General features: G+C 34.1%; 1 protein-coding gene across 3 annotated transcripts in view; it reads left to right on the top strand.

Moving 5' to 3' along the window:
* Positions 1-2,861: 2,861 nt before the first annotated feature.
* Positions 2,862-19,293, top strand: part of LOC113560490 (protein vein) — a 67,397-nt gene continuing 50,965 nt past the window's right edge. For all 3 annotated transcript variants that reach the window (XM_026966384.1, XM_026966385.1, XM_026966386.1), the window contains exon 1: positions 2,862-3,651. In XM_026966384.1, the coding sequence (XP_026822185.1) occupies positions 2,862-3,651 (790 nt within the window). The remainder of the gene's footprint in view (positions 3,652-19,293) is intronic.

A 19,293-nucleotide genomic window follows, 5' to 3' on the forward strand; every position in this document is an offset into this window, starting at 1 on the left:
AAACACACTACAGCCGCAACTGTAGCTAGTGCTCCACTTGACAATAGTGTTTGCACTGGGACGAATTATGAACAAAACCCACTATATAGGTGCTCTCTTTGACTCTTAGGCGGTTTTTTTTCTTTCTGAATGTAACAATTAACAATGAAGTGTCTATTGTAAATTATTATTATACGTGCGGGAAATCATTGTATTATATTATAACACGAGGATTAAAAGAATTATTTTTTAACTAGGTAGGTATAAGTAGGATAACATATTACGTTTAAAGCTTAAAATAAATTAATATGGTTACGTGTACTTACATCGCACATGCAATGCATTACGTACGCATTCAAAGCTGTAAGAACGAATAATATGTGTTTTTTCTGTGCTTGTGTTTAGTGGGTATTATTCATGTGAGTTCGTGGGTGCACCCATTGAAATCACTTTTTTCCTTTCAAAATAATACCTGTTCATTTTAGATTCTGAACGGAGTGAATAGTGATGAATGTATTAGTTTCACAATTTACCTGTATTATGTTTAGTATTGTTTTTTTTATTTTGTGTCTCAACCCCTTTTGGAGCAGGAAAATCGCTTTTATTTACAGCATTGAGGGTTGTGTCTGGTATAAAGTTTATCTAGTTGTTGAATATTTACGTAACACCAGTTTTTGAAAAAATCTATATAGTTATTTGTTATAACTATGAAAAGGACCAAGAATTTGTAGTTTTTATTAAATATTTAAGTATGCGTTTAATTTACATAGATCATTTTTAACTTGATTTAAACTGTTCAACTCGATTAATGTTGATTAAATTTTTGTTTTTCGATTAAAAACCATGGAAATGTAAAACAAGGTAGCTCGCTTAAAAAAATATCAAAAAACAATGTTACATTTTAATTTTGTATATTTTTTGAATCTATTATATCAATGAAATAGTATATTATTATATAAACGTAATATCTTGATTTCTTTTTCAAATAGTTTTTGTTATTTTGTTGTAAAATAAAATAATAATAGCTATAGAAATTTGAAACTATTCTCCTATGTTTATATTTTCTATGTACAATGAAATGTTCAGTTGTATGGGTTTTCATACAATTATTTGACTGGCAATCCGATGATTTTCGAAAACCCATCATCTGATATGGTATTATTATTTATTTTTTGATATTACAATAATTATTGTGCTAATACACCGAGTTAGGTTTTAATCAAATACAAAAATATTTATTATAATTTTACTTGTTAACACGTCGTTATTATCAACGACTGCGGTATAACTGTTATTATCGAATTCTGCCGCAAAACGGGAAATCTTTGCCGTTGCTCTGCGGGAAGTCAGCAGAATTTTTTTTTTTTCTTGTCAACATAGGGGATGAAAAATCCCGCGTTCCCGCGTATAGAGTACGTCTTATTGTTCGAATAATATAGCCACGGAATGTCACGACGGTAGCTGCGTATACTGTACGCAGATATAACCGATCTGATATACTACGGTTTCCGTCGACTGTTATTATAAACAACTATGACCGATATATCATACGTTTTATCGCGGGACACGCGGCTTGTATAGGTGTTTTGGATATTCAATGTAATGATATTTTCGATGTGTCCGTATGTCGCTGTGCGACTCGCTGCTACAGCTAAACCTACTGTATACGATCACAACGTCACTTATACCGCAATTCAGTACTGTTATAACGCTATAACCATAACTATTGTAACTACTAAAGACATCACTGCGTAAGTACACACACGCACGCACGCACACACACACATATATATATATTTATATACGTCATAACGATGATGTTCATCGTTAATCGATCGCGACGCGTCATAAACATAACGCTATACATATATATATCTCGATATAACAATATTATTTTGTCAATGAATATATGTAGGCGATGCGCACGCACACACACACACACACGCACACATATTGTATTATATGTGCTTAAAAATAATTGAATATATGTATACATAATATTATGTTTGATGTTTATGCATATAAAATATTATATTATTACGTATCCGTGTGTGTGTGTGTGTGTGTGTGTGTGAGCGCGCGAGCGCGCGCGCGCGTGTAATAAATTAATAACGTAAACGTCCCGGCGGTCGTCCGTCAGATGGCACTGACCAATGAGCAACGGCGGCGGCGGCAGCAGCAACGACGACGGCGGCGGCGCGCGACCTCTCGCAGTGTGCTATTCGTAATCGGGGCGTAAGAGTGCACCGGTGCTCGGACGACTTACCCCACGTGCGCGCGTATATCATGCGATGTGCCCCGCCGCCAGTCGTCACATTACCGTTAACGCGCGCGAGTCGAGTGTGAAACCGATTGGTGTTTAGAAATTTCGTTACGTCTGTATATTATTTTGTTTATTGCGAAAAGTATTTTATTTTTTTCTCTCGAATAATAACATAATATTGAACGACCGTACACTTAGATTTTTATTTTATCCGTCGTCCGTTTTCAATGAAAATTCACTGATCGTCGTTATAATCGTTAAATAATTTTTCGTCGTATACAGACATATTTTGCCGTGGAAAACAATAGCCGTCTATATAAAATAATACATCATCAATCTGGGACGCGTGCGACCACCATGGACACTACCTAACAGAACGTTTCGTCCGCAACAACATTAATAATCTTACCCCGAATATATTGCTGAGTGCGCCGTGTGTTCCGCCCGCAGTTTCTGTGTTGAAAATTTTTTTTGTTTTTTGTTTTTTAAAACCGTCGCTTGTTACGCCGTACACAGTGCCGACGACCATAATACGCCACCCCGAACAATATCCATCCACCGCAAAGCGCGAATACCACGCCTACCCCTAAAATCTGCACTGCCGCGATGACGGACCCGTATGACGACCGACGCAATCTGTACCAAGAAGTGGGCCGGTGGTGGTGATACGCGCGACATGTCGAATGGTGGTGACGGCGCAGCAGGTGCAGTTTGCGCGTGTCGCCGTCGCCGTTGTCGGACCGAGTCGTCGTCGTCGTCGTCGTCGTCGTCGTTTTCGTTACCCTCGCCGTCCGTGCTGGCCGTGTGGACGACGGCGTTCGTGTTGGCCGCGATCGTAGGAGCGGGCGGCGGGGCGGAAGCGCTGCACGCGGCCACGGCCATCTCGACGGCCGGCGGCGCGGCGGCAGCAGCTGCGGCGGCGGTGGCTGGCCGGATGGCGCCGTGCGCACACCTGGGCGACGAGACCAACGACGTGTCGGCCCGGGCTTACGCGTCCGACGTGGTGTTCGAGGGCAAGGTCCGGTCTAAGGGCCCCATACGACCCGGCGACGGTACGTACGGCGTCACGTTCGTGGTGCAGCGCGTGCACAAAGACGCCATGCAGGCGGTCACGTACGAGGGACTGCGGGTCGGCAGCCCCGTGCGGCTCAACTTTCGCGAGAAGCGCGGCGACCGCGACCCGCCGCAGCGGAGGCCGCCGCTCCAGCGCCGGGCGGACGCGCAGTGCGTGCAGCGGTTCGCGCCGGCCGCCGGCGGTCAGACCGTAGAGGCCAACATCAAACGCGGAGCCAAGTACCTGGTGTTCGTGGCCGGCGTCGGGCCGCACAACCTATCCGTGCTCGGCGAACCCGTTCTCCGGACGCCCAAGAACGTAGACGCCGTGCAAAAGGTGCTGTGCAGGGACTGCGGTGAGTACCATTTCGCGCTGTTTACGTATTCGTGTTAGGCGTTTTGAAATTGTATGCGACTGACGTGCCGAAATGTTGAAAAAATGTTGAACGAACGTGCACGACAAACCCGAAGTGACGCCAGTTTAGGGTGTATTTACGTCCAAAAGGTTAGAACTAGGGTCACGCATTTAAGTTGCTAAAAGTACCGGCGTGATCGGTGTGCAGAAAAAGCACACAGCCCCGCGGTTTTTGTTAGTATCCAAAATATTATAAAACTTGTTCGTATATTTACGAAGACGGTGTACCTACTCTTAAGCTAAAAATACTTGTAGAGAATTTATAGGATGTTAGCACACTGTTCATTCGACGGAACCAAAATACTGATAGCTTTATAGTAATTAATTGGCTTACCTTTTACCCATTATATCGACTTACGATATTTCAGTTAAGTCAAAGAATATAATTTAAATATGTTCACGTACAAATCCACGTTATAATGTGAACTTAAATTAAAGTTTATGTATAGGAGAATTCGCTCTCAATACAAATGCTAACATCACAATATCAGTTCTGCTAAATGCACGGCTGCTATGTTATCGTGCTATGATTTTTGAGTTCTCCGAGTATTTGACGGCCTCGCAGCTATAAATTGCACAAGAACTGCAATCTCAATTAATATTATATAATGACCGTTATCGAAGTTTAGTTTGACATTTATTTTAGTTAAAACACATATTTTGTTTTTTAGGAGGTACACACCTACAACTATATTGTTATAGTGACTACTACATAGCATAATACGCTTATTTTTGCTATCGCTTTGTAATTTTCTCGGTTTCTTCACCCTAATCCAACTTCTCTGTGTTCGATTTTTGATCGTGCGTAATTTTATCAACAATTTTTTCGAAAAATGTTTACTTACTCAACACTCTACTCACCCATCAAAAATCATTCGGTAAATAGTAAAACGGTAATACGTCGGTACGTGCTTTACTATTTGTGGAAGACTCGCTGCGTGTGTCTTTTAATTTACCTTCTGCATATCGTCTACCTCGCATCTCATAATAATATCATAAATACGCAAACTTCAAAAATTATATGTTTGTGAATTAAAAAAAAAATAGTTTACCGATACGCCGATTAAGCGTAATATTCTACACGTAAACGAATATAATATTATAATCCGCCGTTTTTACCGCCGCGCGGAACGCCTTTCGTATATACGTTCCTGCGTGGAACGCGGCCAAATTGTCTATTTTCGGACGGCTGTACGGCGGCGGCGGCGACTACGATGACTTCGGCCGCCGCGTCTCGTTCACTTTATCTCTATCGCTCTCCCTATCACGCCATCACTCTCTCTCTCTCTAACTCTCTCTTTCTCTCTCTCTCTCTCTCTCCCTCACACACACACACTCTCTCTCTCTCTCTTTTTTCATATCTCTCTCTCTTTCTCTCTTTCCTCCGTCTGTCTCTGCGATAATATGAGTCAGTAGGTTTTCCGACTACGAAATCGCTCACGAGTGCCCACTTTACGCACGCGTGATATACGCAAGTGTAGACGCGGCCAGAAAGATCTGAGTATTATAATATACTATATATATATAATGTTATAATCCTGCTGTAATCGTATGGTTTTTTTTTTTTTGTTCACTCTGTAGGCATGAGACACGTTGCGTACGTGCTTTTTTTCTATTCAAATATAGTATTTGACGATATTTCCGAGCCCGATCAGACCACGCAGCCGCTGCCGTCGTTGTCGTCTGGCAGGATCGTTGGGATCCGCGTTTTAAAACCGCGTGAGGAGCTTTGAACGTTCTCGATCGCACGATTTGTACATCGAAATAAATCGACACGACGCGTTATAATAATAATAATAATAATATAACCTATAGATTTCGACGGCCGTGACTCTGCGGCTCGAGTTTTCGCGTCGTCTCGTATACGCCGCGGTGCGCCGGAGGAGCTAGGAATGGTTAACGACTATTTTTGGACGTTTCCGCGGCGGCGGCAACGGCCGCGACACGATATTATGTTACGCGGGGCAGCCAATGACCAAAAACATCGTATATTTTCAATCGTGTGATACCGTCGAAACGCGATCTCTCTGTGCAATATGGTTTTAATTTTTTTTAATTAACATTGCCTTTGATGTTTCCGATTATTTTTTCATTTATTACGCGACCTACATTATTTAATTATATGGAACTACATAATTGCATTATATACTGGAAAAATTAACTTTTTATTGAGTATCTATATAGGTACCTCCAATATAAAATAATTGTGCATTTTTTAAACGGATTATACAATTTGTACTTTATTTCGGACAGTCGGTTAGGTTAAGCGCCGCTTCTGGATGATGTAATTTATTGTAAACATTATACCATTTTGGCGTGCACAACCGACGTGAAAGTCAACTGGTCTGTCGGTAATTTGTACACACATTATTGCTGTTGAACACTAAAATATATATACATTATATACACGCATGTGTGTGTATGTATATAGTGTTGTCTGCTAAATCTAAACCGAGACATACATAGAATAATAAGCACTGGTGATAATTTGTTTTGGTATAACCTCCCCAGCCTGTCTTCATAAATGTAAATTTTTAACTATAAAAATAGTTGTATACTCGATACATAAACAGAATCCTACAAGAATATAACTGTTTTTTTATATATTATTTATCTTATTGTTTTGTTTATTAACTAAAATACAATGGGATAACATTGCCACATTGGTACCAAAAAAATGGTTTTAAATTTTACTATTTATGAAAAGCAATCAAATAAAAATGTCAAATACTTGATACACAATATATAAACACAAATACCCTAGTAAAAAATTCTTTTCCGGGGCAATTTTCACCCCGCCCTTCTGCACTTAAATACGTCCATGGCTTATCTATGATTATTAATTATTATATTATAATATAAATGTTAAAATCTCATTAAAATTATACCTATATAGAGTAGCTCATGTTTGTGTTTAAAATATTAATTTTTTCAAATTGTGATTTTTGAAATTTTTAAGTACCTAACTATATTAAAATTAACATCGAAAGTCCATGTTTAGAAAAATATATACGTCATTTAAGGACTCAGGAAATACCGATCACGCGAGTATATTTTCATTAAAGTTTTATTTAGATTTTTTCTAACCCAATATACCTATTAAATAACCACTGCATCGTAATATATGTCATTATAATAAATTCTTAGTTCTGTCCGTGAAGCAGTCCTTATACGAATAATGACGACGGAGCGCATCGCCTGTTTTCGTTTTCGCGGACTCTTCTAATAAAACGTCATTGTCACAGCCGTATTGTATCGATTACAGTCTCTAATCGGCGAGCGATTTAAAATCACGCACACGTTCGACGTAACTCGTAATATATTATACGTATATAAACATATATCATAATTTATTTATAAGGGTAGTTTTTTATCGCGCCCACAGCGAGTCTTACATCCGACTGAGAGACATAACGTGTTCGATACAATCGTATTTCTGACGACGTGTGCGGTCGTCCATTAATTTCGGGTGCGCACAGGTAAAATCAAGTGCCGAAAGGTGGAGGGAAAATAATTCTAGTTACCGATTGATAAAAATATAATAATACAATGATCCAGATGGGTGTGCCACTATTTTCGTGTCGATAATCACGCGGCGGTGCCTATAGCTATATATTATTATCATTAGGTATAACATTTTATCCGTTCAGTTCGCCACTGTTCTCTATGTTATGATAATTGTATCCGTTTCGCGGACCGGTTGAATCATCATATTTCTATGTCTCATGATATCTACAGATTACAATATAAAATAGTAGCTCATAGGTTCCATCATTCTGACGTATCACCCCTCACAGGGCTAAGCGGGTTTATCAACGGTTTTCTACGGATTTAGTTCTCGTCATGATCACTTACACATATTATGATAATTATACTACATGTTATACGATACAATATAGAATATTAATCGTATGTTTTAAGTTTATATTAAATAGTGAATGTTCACAAAAATATGGTAATTTTTTTTTTACCTACGAGAAATGGTTCGATATCGGATCTATGTAATATTTTACGTGTAGAGTAGGATTACAATACGACTACTTGCTGGCGCGTTCGTAAAAATTACGTTTTTAAATTTTTTAAGACCCATCCCGTTGCTTGCAAATATCTATCATTACCTCGTTCCGGTGTTCGGCGCGGTGTATTGTATTTATAAAACATTGAGATATTATGTGAAACGATAATAATATCGTCAACTGTGGTGATTTATATATTATTATCATACCATATAGCTTATAGTACGTACATAGGATTGAGCAACATCTCGGTATGAGTCAACTTTTTAAAAAAAGATCGTCGAAAAAGTGAATAATAATCTTATTGCGATATTTCGCTGATTATATTATAGCAGGTGGTATTCTATTTATCTATAGGTACGCGCGTGCCGTTTTATTACGACTTTCCCCGCAAGGCCGTAAATATACATATACATGCGTATATGATATGCTTTGTATTGGTTTAAACGAATAACTCGTATATAGGTACGTGTATTCTGCAATGTTTATAATATAATACATATATGTATACCGTACAATGTTATATGATATAAATTGGTTTTCGTCCTCGCGCGCACGTGTGCACGTAATGATTGTGCGATAATCATATTTCTCACGATAAATATTGTCAACGAGACAAAAGTACACATCATGTTATAATATACTTATGTGTTTCGTATAATACCAATCGATTAATCCGAGATCCGACGGCATCGCGGGCCGTGTGGAATCTCAGCGTATATACATATATAATATTATGCGTATAACTAACAATGTTACAATACGTGCATATGTGATGTATGCACTCGGTAAAGCACTTGTAAAACGTAAAATCCTATAATAATAATAGTAATAATAATACGATATATTGTATTGTATATAGACGACGGTCGTAATGTAAACACTCGTGTGTCCGTAATTTAGAGACAAAACAGACGAGTATACGGAGTACCCTCACGCGTACGTTCGTCGACCGGAGAAAAGTATACACATCAGAAACCGTTGTCGTCTTCATCGCGCGTGAAATATTGTATACACTAGGGGTCACCAATTGGTATTTCGGGACGGTCATTGGATGGAATCCGGAAAGTTTTCGGGGGTCATAAAAATGTCATGCACTCGCTTAAAATAATGGAAAAATCAAAAATCAAAAGCCTCGTTTGATTAACGATAAAAAAAATATAAATGATTTAAAAATCAATTTCTTGACTACGGGTTACGTGCAATTCGTCGACGTAACGCCATTTGGTGATCTTTGGCCTACGCTGTTTCGTATGCGTTAGAGTATGAGACATAAACATATAGACGTTAGATACATCAAAATCCGTGTAGTACCTAAATACTGTGTGTGTTACGAAATCCGTACGCGGGGCCACGCAAAAATCGTTCTATTTTATATTTTGAACGTGACGCAGACTATTATTATAACATTATTACACAAACGTTTGCATGGGGACAGAGTAAACTATTTTATATTTTTTTTTTTTTACATTTAATGGGTTTCCTATGGTTTTGGACCAGCTTTGCGCATACCTATTTATTATGCTGTCATTTCATATATCGTTCGCGAAAAAACCTCGTCTCAGTCGTCTCCCTTGATATTTGGCACTAGCACGCCCGTCCGCGTGACATAGCGCAACGAAATATTATAATATCACCAGTATATTATTATTAAAATATATTATACACATACACACGCGCGATTTGGATAGTGGACGAGTGCACTGTGAAAACCGTCTAGACAGTATAGACACACGCTCGTCTGTGCGGAGGAGTAACACAATATTATAATAATATCATACATACACGCAGTAGGTAGATGTAGTAGGTATGTTTATATATGTACATGCAGTGTTATAATTGTCGTTGCGCTTCAGAGTTATCGTGAAAATAATAAAAGCAACTTAACGTACTACAGTAATAATAATACGAAGGTCGTGGCCACCGTCTGTTGAGGCGAAAATATATATTTTTTGAATAAATTTATGTACTTACCGCGAAATAAAATTTATAGCTACATATTCTGTTGGGATGTTCTTTTAATAGCAAAACTCCATTATCCAGAAAAGTGTAAATATTTTCGGAAACAATTTTTTTTTCCATGATTTGAAATTGTTTAATAATCTTAAGTTTTTACTATTTAAAGATTGCATACATTTTTAATGCAATTAGAATATATTTTTGAGAATTTCATTGTGCAAAACTTGTATTTTAATCGAACGGTTAATTAGTTATATGTATTTACCGAGTGGTTCACATGCATGCACCATACAAATTTGGTCCATATTCTCTCCACTCATCCACTCGTTTGAAATTTAATTTGTATACATTGCAATTCTCAGAAAGTATTATAGAACTATTAAAATGGAATTAACAATTGTAATTGTTTGTTGTCGTTCATCAAAGAAGAAAAATTAAAAAAATTATAACGATAAAAAAATCATAAAAACATAGTTTTATAGTAATCAAATTATTAAATATTGTAAATATTCTTAATTTTAATATTTTTCGAGATAATTAATTTTTACTGTGAAAAAAATCAATCAATACACGCGATAAACGGTAGACAATATAATTTATTACCGTGTTAAATTAAGGTGAATTGAATTCGTTGCCTATAATAATATATGTTAGTACCACCCATCGTCATCAATTTTCTATAATATATTTCCTCTAACATCAGTTTTTTTTTTAAATAATTAAATAATTTAAAATTAATTTTTTTTTTATTTAAACAATTTAAAAGATGGCAGGTGCCTAAGCGGTCGTTCGTTACTATAAATATACCGTGATAAATAATAGTGTAACATATAATAAATATATACTCTGTAGTGTTTTATTATTCAATAACTCAATTGACACGATATTTCTTGTTTAACGAATACATTTTTTCTATTCTGAAAATCACAAAGATAACATTATTGTTTTGGACTACCTATTTTCTTACCACCTGTGTGTATATTATAAGTCATATAATTAAATATTAGAATGTGATGTTGTGCCCGTAACAGTGTAGGTATGTTTGAACGTGTTTCGCTGGTTATGCGTGTTAAAACGACAATAATAACATTATATGTACCTATATGTATTTAATATTTATGTTTTGCAAATATTCGACGTGAAGATTGTTTCCCTCTATTATAGGTACGCGTCAAATCAAAACCATTTGTTTTGATGTATTCTCTGCTACAGAAATGTCGCAAGCTCGTGGGAATTATTAATAATTATTGTTGTTCATACCATTAAAAAAATGTTATGAAAAGTAAAATTATTTTATATATTATACGGAACGGACTTGATTGCACATTATTTTATAAATATGTTTTCCGGAGACATATATTTATTGTGCGTGAATATTATGTTATGAATCAATTATTACGAAAGACGACGATGTATCTTAATAATTATTTTATTAAAATACATTAAAATTGTGAACACAATTATTTCAAATGATTAAGTCTTAGATAGATTACTACCTACCAATATAATGATATTACTAATATACGAATATTTTATTTAAATTAGGACTCATTATTAATCATGTATATTTTATAATATGATTATGTTTAATTAATTGTTGAGTGTATATTATAAACCTTTTCGTACTTATTAGCCCAAACGGTATTTTCAGTTGTATAAATCATCGCCAAAATGGTACATATCTGTTCGCCCAAACAGACCATATTTTGTGAAAACACGTTTATTTTATAAGTGTTTTACTCGATATATTATTTATCCTGCACCTGCCTTACTAATTTAAATATATGTACAAAGATATTGTATAATTTACTAGTACACAATGTAATATGGCAATCATATTAATTATCGTTCGGTGATGGATCTATGCGTGATGGCCGATGGACCTCGAGTCTCAAAATCGAGTGGTTGAGAATTACGATGTAAACGCAGCTAACTCGACTATAAAACTAAAACTGAAACCAAATTTACACTCGATAAACAGTTGTGTTGTTTTTTTTTTTTTTGTTTGTTTAACAATATAATTTCGTATAGTCGCGATGAATGACCTTGATAAGGTTATAAGGAGCTCCTTTGCAATGAAACCGACACACTGTGCGCGCGCTTGTGTGTTGGGGAGGATATAGGAAGAAACGCTGCCGTTCAGAACAATGGGAAACGTTAGAGATAATTACACGGCCCAGGGTAACCAGGAGTATACTGGTCACACACACAAACACACATATACTTACTATAAGTTATTACTACTACTATTACTATTACTACTACTGCTACTGCTACTACTACAACTACTACTACAACTACTACTACTACTACTACTACTACTAATATTACTGTTTAGACGCGGCATTCAGTATTATTACGTTCGTGTTGTTATGTGTTCTTTTTCTTTGCCGCCTTCTTCCCTTGTTTTTTTTTATTTTTTATTATTATTTCTTTATCATTATTAAACGCACTCGAACGTTTCCGCCTCTTTATACACATTATTATGACGACGAACGTCGTAGTTTGAGTCTCCAGCCCCGCGTATATAATACACATAACATAGTGTACAGGTACCACCGAGCGCGCGGTAGGTGATGTATACATAAATACACTGTTACATTATCGTTGTTATATTATATTATATACATACCGCGACGATTCCCACCGTCACCGACAAATCGACGACGTCAGAGAAAAAAAATTAACACCACCCTCTCCCCCGCAAACGTATATAGGCAGACGCGCGCCTTAATCCGTGTACGTCTTCGCGGCGCAGTTGAGAGCGTTATATTTAATGTACAAAACATAAATAATAGCAGCACAACTGTTTATCATCTACGCGGGCACTGGCTTTAAATTAAATGTATTCGTTTTAAGCCGCATTTTCGTCTCATAATTCGAACACACGGCGACGACGGTGGCAGCGGTGGTGGAGTTAAGTCGGCCGTCGAAAGAAGAGTGAGTACCACATTATGCACTGTACATATGCACATCATATTGCGTATGGATAGTAGTACGCGTATGTTTCCTCGTCACAGCGGTACATTAAATGGTATGATATATAAGCAGTCGTGTCGACCGAACACTGTTATCGTTATGCAGATATCGATATTTTCTATTTAATCGAATTTCTAGCACCTATACATGATGCGGTGTTATCGAAATACTCTGTTTTTAAAAACTATACTACACGAAGAGAGCCGTCGAAAATGTATTACGCCTACACGCCAGGTGTCTATATACTTCTCTAAAATTCGTGTATATAAGACCATTTGTGTTGTCCATAATACACTATAATATTATGGTACTCGTATACGTAAAGTGCTTTCATAAGACATAATATTATACTGTGCAAAGTATTGAATTTTTGTAATCAAAATAATGAACAGAACTGACTACTGTCGCATTCGCCGAGACAGTATATTATAAATATATAGTGTTCATATATAAGCGTACAGCATATGACTTGGGACATGGTGTAAAATAGATTATGTACACAGAAGCGTATAAGTAGATCATAATATATAATAATTATATAACTACTGATAAAGTTTGTACAGGCGACTCGCTTGTACGCCGTATTTGTTTTGTCGAAACCTTAGACGCGTAAAATGTCCAAGTAAAACGGTCATTTCTAATGCGGCACATCTGTGTACGTCGTACGATCGACACCGCGGGATCATTCAATTATAATAATAACGAATTTCACCAATTTCGTTTTCTGTACGACAGTAAATAATAGCTGCAGTGTTTGTATACGTAATCGATCGCCTACACATACTATTGTACCGCACAACGATACATTGACACATAGTGTATATAATTGAATATTATCATTCATCAGCTATTATTTATTCCTATGCGTTATGACGTGTTCCGCGCGTATTCTGCACGCGTCGAAATCATAGTAGTTGCAGCGCACTTGCGCGTCGCACATATTTGTCGGAAAAACGACGTCCGACCTCCATATTATATTTCCGTGTAATATTTTAATTAATATTATTCGTTTAAAATACGAATTTTTACGCGGGTGGGTCCACCGGATAGTACCGGCGGTAGTCTGTTTGAGATTTAAATTATTGGTAGTAAGCCATTAAGGTACCTTGGTAATCTCCTATGATCAAGATATTATAAAAATATTGTACAATCGATATCGGCTTTTACCGTAGCCGGTTATATTTATTATTGTATAGGTTTTAGTCAATAATCCGCTAAATATATACGTCGTATTAAGCTATAAAAACTATTAAAATCATGTTTTTATACACATTTCATCGTTGTAATATAACTTTAATCGTTTTATGTTTTCTCTGATTTTATTCTTCACCGGAGCGGAACAGGGGTAACGGCTTCGGCGGGTTTTTGAGTGATTCTTTTACGATATACGACGATGACGGAAATCCTATTAAATTCTATGACATAGCCAAAAATTAATAATACAGGAAGCCAAATTCCCATACAGCTATCACGGAAAACTGGGAATACAGTGGCCCACTTTGTATAATAAAAATATTACTGTATAAATGAAAACTAACCAATGAAGTTATTTTAATAACTATTAACTTTAAACTTTTAAAATATATTATCTTACTAACGTAAATGAACTGAATTAAGATTTATTATTACCATGCCCAGCATCGTCTAATATTACATAAAGTTCATCAGTATAGCATGAGCTTTAAAATATTAGAATTGCGTAATTGAAATCATTACGAATCGCCAGAAATAGGTATAAGAACGCCAATTATAGATTGAATTTAAAGATAAAAAATACGTAGTGTATAACAAAGAACACGTGTAAAAACGCACAGAAAATTGTTTTCTGTTTTTTTCTTCCTCTTTTAAATGGTTAATGACTTAATCACGTATATGTAGTACCAGCCATTGTATTAATATTAAAACTTAAAAAAAAATTAAATATTTAATATATTAAAGGTAGGTTGCACCTATTGTTTGACATCGCGTCAAAATAATATAATAAAAACTATTACTTAAACACTATCCTCTTCCGGCCAACGACTACATAATTGCTTATTTATTTTATTTACACATAATGTTATTAAAATTTCTTATATTGATCAATAAGAGCACATTATTTATGGATTATTGTTACTATAATACTTATGTTAATATATTTTAGATTTTGAGTGAAACGATAACTGTATAGATTTTACAATGATGTGTTTTTTGAGATTTTCTGTCTGCATCACCTTTTGATTTATTAAAAATGCTTCAATTTTCAATTTTGAAGGAACAGAGAGTCAAAAGTAAACAATTTACAAAATAACTGAGAAAAATTAAGTAGACTAAAATATTTACACCAAATCAGTAGTTAACAAAATTAATTTCGTTTTTTTTTTTTTGTATTTTAAAATCAAATAATCGTACATACCAATTTGAAATGATTATCAATTACAATATTTATATACTGTAAAAAAGATAATACTAAAAATGTTAAATTTTTTTAAGCTTTTTATAGACATTTGAAATATTTAAAAATGTATATATATATTTTATATTCATAAAATGTACATAAATAATATCCAACATCACTTTTATCAAACTTTTACATTTATTATTAAACTTAATACACACAATGACATATTTTTTTTAAATATTTAGATTTATAATTGTTGTCTATTTATCTATTTATACTACGAACCTCTTCTCACTGTCCAATATTATTGACTTAAAAGTTATTAACAATTATAAATTATATAAATATTTACTAATATTAATAATACAAATAATATAAAAAATGCAACTTTTTCGACAACAATTAAAACGAATCTACCATAAAATTATTTAATTTACAATAGAAATATCAAAAAACAATATTATGAAATATAATAGGATAACAGACCACTTCGCTCAAAACTGTTTGTTCTATTCAATGTTTTTATTTTAAATTCAAATTTGAAATAATATACATTACGGAGACTTACTGTAAAACCTTACTGTATTGGTTGTCTACATTTCCTCTTTTTTAAATGTTTTTATTATGTCGGAAAAACTCATCATTAAAACTATACCGAGTAGGTAAAGTGATTTTATACCATTGTCAAAGTATTATAAATCTGCACAGTATAAAACTGAATAGATGTTGAGTTGGTAAATAGAAAAAGCACCAACACCTCACACCAGCTATTCGTCTAGATGTGCCACTGATATAGTGATATCAGCCACGTAGATATACTACAAAGATTGGTATATATATATATATATATATATAAATATAAGTATACATGTTTTTCATAACTATATTATATTCTTGTATACATACAAGAATACAATCATTTCGCGGTATAAATATTCTACACATACGGCGATATCATGGCGATGTCCGGTATGTATTTTTCTATAATCTCATGAAAAATGTAATTTATCTGTACGCTGTCATCGATCGATCGTAGTATTTTAAGTACGGACTGTAGTGTGTAAAATAATTCTAAAATGTACAACTAGGCCAACATAAAAATTAAAAAATCAAAATCGTGCAATGAGTTTGAAACAAATAAAACGGTAAATTACCATAAGCACGAAAATTATAAATTATACTGTACTAATACGACACAGTACGTCTATACTTTTAAATCTATAAAAGGTCAATACGGGCGTCGCACGTTGTAGTAAGCGAATTCCATTGCTTCCGTTTCTTTGCATCACTTCACGGCGTTATAACGTCGCCGGTAATAATAATGGTGTGATTACTTTATTACCGCTACTTTATACTACAACGTACTATTATATTTATACACATTTTATAATTATAATATGCGCATTGTACACATTACATAGTATATCGTTGTTTATTCGGTACTAATAAGAATACAAAACGAACGGGTCGGTTGACGAACCAAACCGAATATTCGTTGTCGATGCCAATCCCAATGTATATCATATTATAATAATATGTGTGTGCATAATATATTTATATAAACGTATGCATATTAACGTTATATACATTATACATTATACGCTGTAATATACGCCACGTGGATAGTTTTGATGTTATCGGGCGAGGTTCGGTGATTAGTGTAACACGCAAATGAGTTAAACGCGTTCGGCAACAAAATCGTGTGTATACTGTATATCATGCATACGATACGCTTCCGCGGGATCGTCTTATACATTATTATTTTTAATATATTATAATAATAATAATAATAATAATAAACGTAGTGATTTTTTCCACGTTTATGTAGATAATTGGCAAATGTCTTGTTTTATCCGTAGCATATAGTTGTCCATAAAGGTAGTTTAAATCAAATGCTCGTTAAAGCTACATCTCATGTGAATAATTACCATCTATATTTAAAGAACAACGTGTTTTTGTAAGAAATAATAAATTAACTCATCGAATACTATTGAACCATAGACATTCTATATCACGAGCTTTTAAATGTCTGTTAATCAAAATTTAATGTACTATTCAATAATAATATATTGGTTAAAATATAATATTATATAACTTAGATATACATACTTATTTTAAGCTTGAGTAATATTTATTCGATACATCTTAACAATTGATTTGTGGAATGCTAGTAAAAATACAATTTTATATAAAATAATCTTACTTTTTACTATGATATAATGTCATGATATAATACCTAATACATGTATTTTATATTTTACTTAGAGATCAAGTTCGATCTGTTGATTATCATTATTGTTGAACATTGCAATTTTGCAATGGTTATCAACGTGTCTCGAATAAAATATCTTGGAATTTTCACGATCAATATAAAACGTTGTTTCGTCTACAGACTGTAATTTTTTTTGATATTATTTTAGTTGTAAGTAGGTACATAAAGTATAAACGAAAACAATATTGTACATAATGCAACAAAATAATAAGAAGTATGTCCGAAAACTTAATGTCGTGGTGTCGTGACTACAGTGTACTCGAGTCGCATTATACATTACTTATATTATAATTTATAGCTCTTCTTACGTCACAAGTTATCATCCATACTATACAATAGTATAACATAATAATATAGCACGTATATATATATATATATATATATATAGAAAGAAAACACCACTATCGTACCACCTATATACCATGTGTGTTTCCCCAGCTGCAGTATCTGATATCTTTATAATATGACATTATATTATGCAAACCGAATTAATTTTATATATATTACTTTATCTGTTTCCGACGCGCTTATAATATGTAATATTGAATATCGTAGATTATTGCACCCAAGGTTAAAATCAAAAACATATAGATACACCTATCTATAACATTAATACTACGCTCTAGTTGGAATGGACGATATAACATTAATAATAAAAAATAACTTTTAGTTTAGAGTGTATAATCTATAAAAAATAATACATGAAAAAGCCTCGCAGACCAAAGTAATAATAATTATTATGATGGGTATTTTAAAATGTAAATAGGTATTTAATATTGTGATCTCGATATTTTAATGTGATCGTAAAAAAAGTAACCCAGTTAACTCAATTATTAAGACAACGCTTAAACCAAGTGTCCGTGTATTATACGTTAACTGCTGTGGTAAAATAATACATTATTATTTATTATATTTTATTATAAAAATACTCAACTGATTATTAATTGAACTCTTGGAGCCTATATACTCAATATATCTACAAACTTTGAACTTATACTTTATTACACGCACGCGTACTTGTGACTTTTAGTTTTTTTTCTAAACACTACTCATATCATAGATCATTTATATATAATTATCATTGTCATTAGCTAGTTCATTATACAGGTAGTTAATAATAAGTAATTGTACCTACGTAGTAAACGATTAAAAGCGGACCGATGTCAATAAATAATAACATGACATTTTTGTTTAGGTACAGTGTTCGCGTTTTACAAAAATGATTATCGGTCGACATCGCATTTACCATCATGCTCTAAATATTTGATTACAGCGTGGTATTTCGCTTAAAATAATACTGTACATCATGTAATATGTTCAGGACTATAAATGTAATTAAACAAAAAAATATAATAATGTAGAGTAGACGACGATGACGATTGTTTTTGGTGTCACATGTCTATACACGAGTATATGTGTATGTATATATTTATATTACTATATTTGGATATAAAATATTATAATACGTCCCGTACACACATCCGGAGTTGTATATCTCACGCGGTTTTTTAGGACATGATATAAACATAAAAGTAAAAATAAAAAAAGGTTGGCAAGCGGGTATACCACACTCTTCCGTACAGCAGACGTGTCGAGTGGGTCACTGTATTGAGTGTGTATTAGGTGTGTTAAATTCGAATAAAATATAATATAATATCACTAATAATTATAATTCATGATAGTATAATATTTTTTTTTGAAATTGTTATTAAAGTAATTAATTTTCCTATATTGATTGCTGGTATTTTAGGTATTTTTAACTTACAAGCAATTATTTTCGTGTGATTATACTGATTATAGTGTGTTAGTATTGCTTTAAAAATATTTGCTAAACATAAACCGGTTAAAGTACTGAAACCATCCGGTATATTACATTGTGTATCATTTAAAATAGTATTTACGACCAGTCCCGGGCCCAAGGTAGAACAAAAAGTACAAACTGGTGCACGCAGAGGCACTGAGAGTTGGTTTTGATCA

Source organism: Rhopalosiphum maidis, chromosome 1, assembly GCF_003676215.2.
Source record: "Rhopalosiphum maidis isolate BTI-1 chromosome 1, ASM367621v3, whole genome shotgun sequence".
Lineage (NCBI taxonomy): Eukaryota > Metazoa > Arthropoda > Insecta > Hemiptera > Aphididae > Rhopalosiphum > Rhopalosiphum maidis.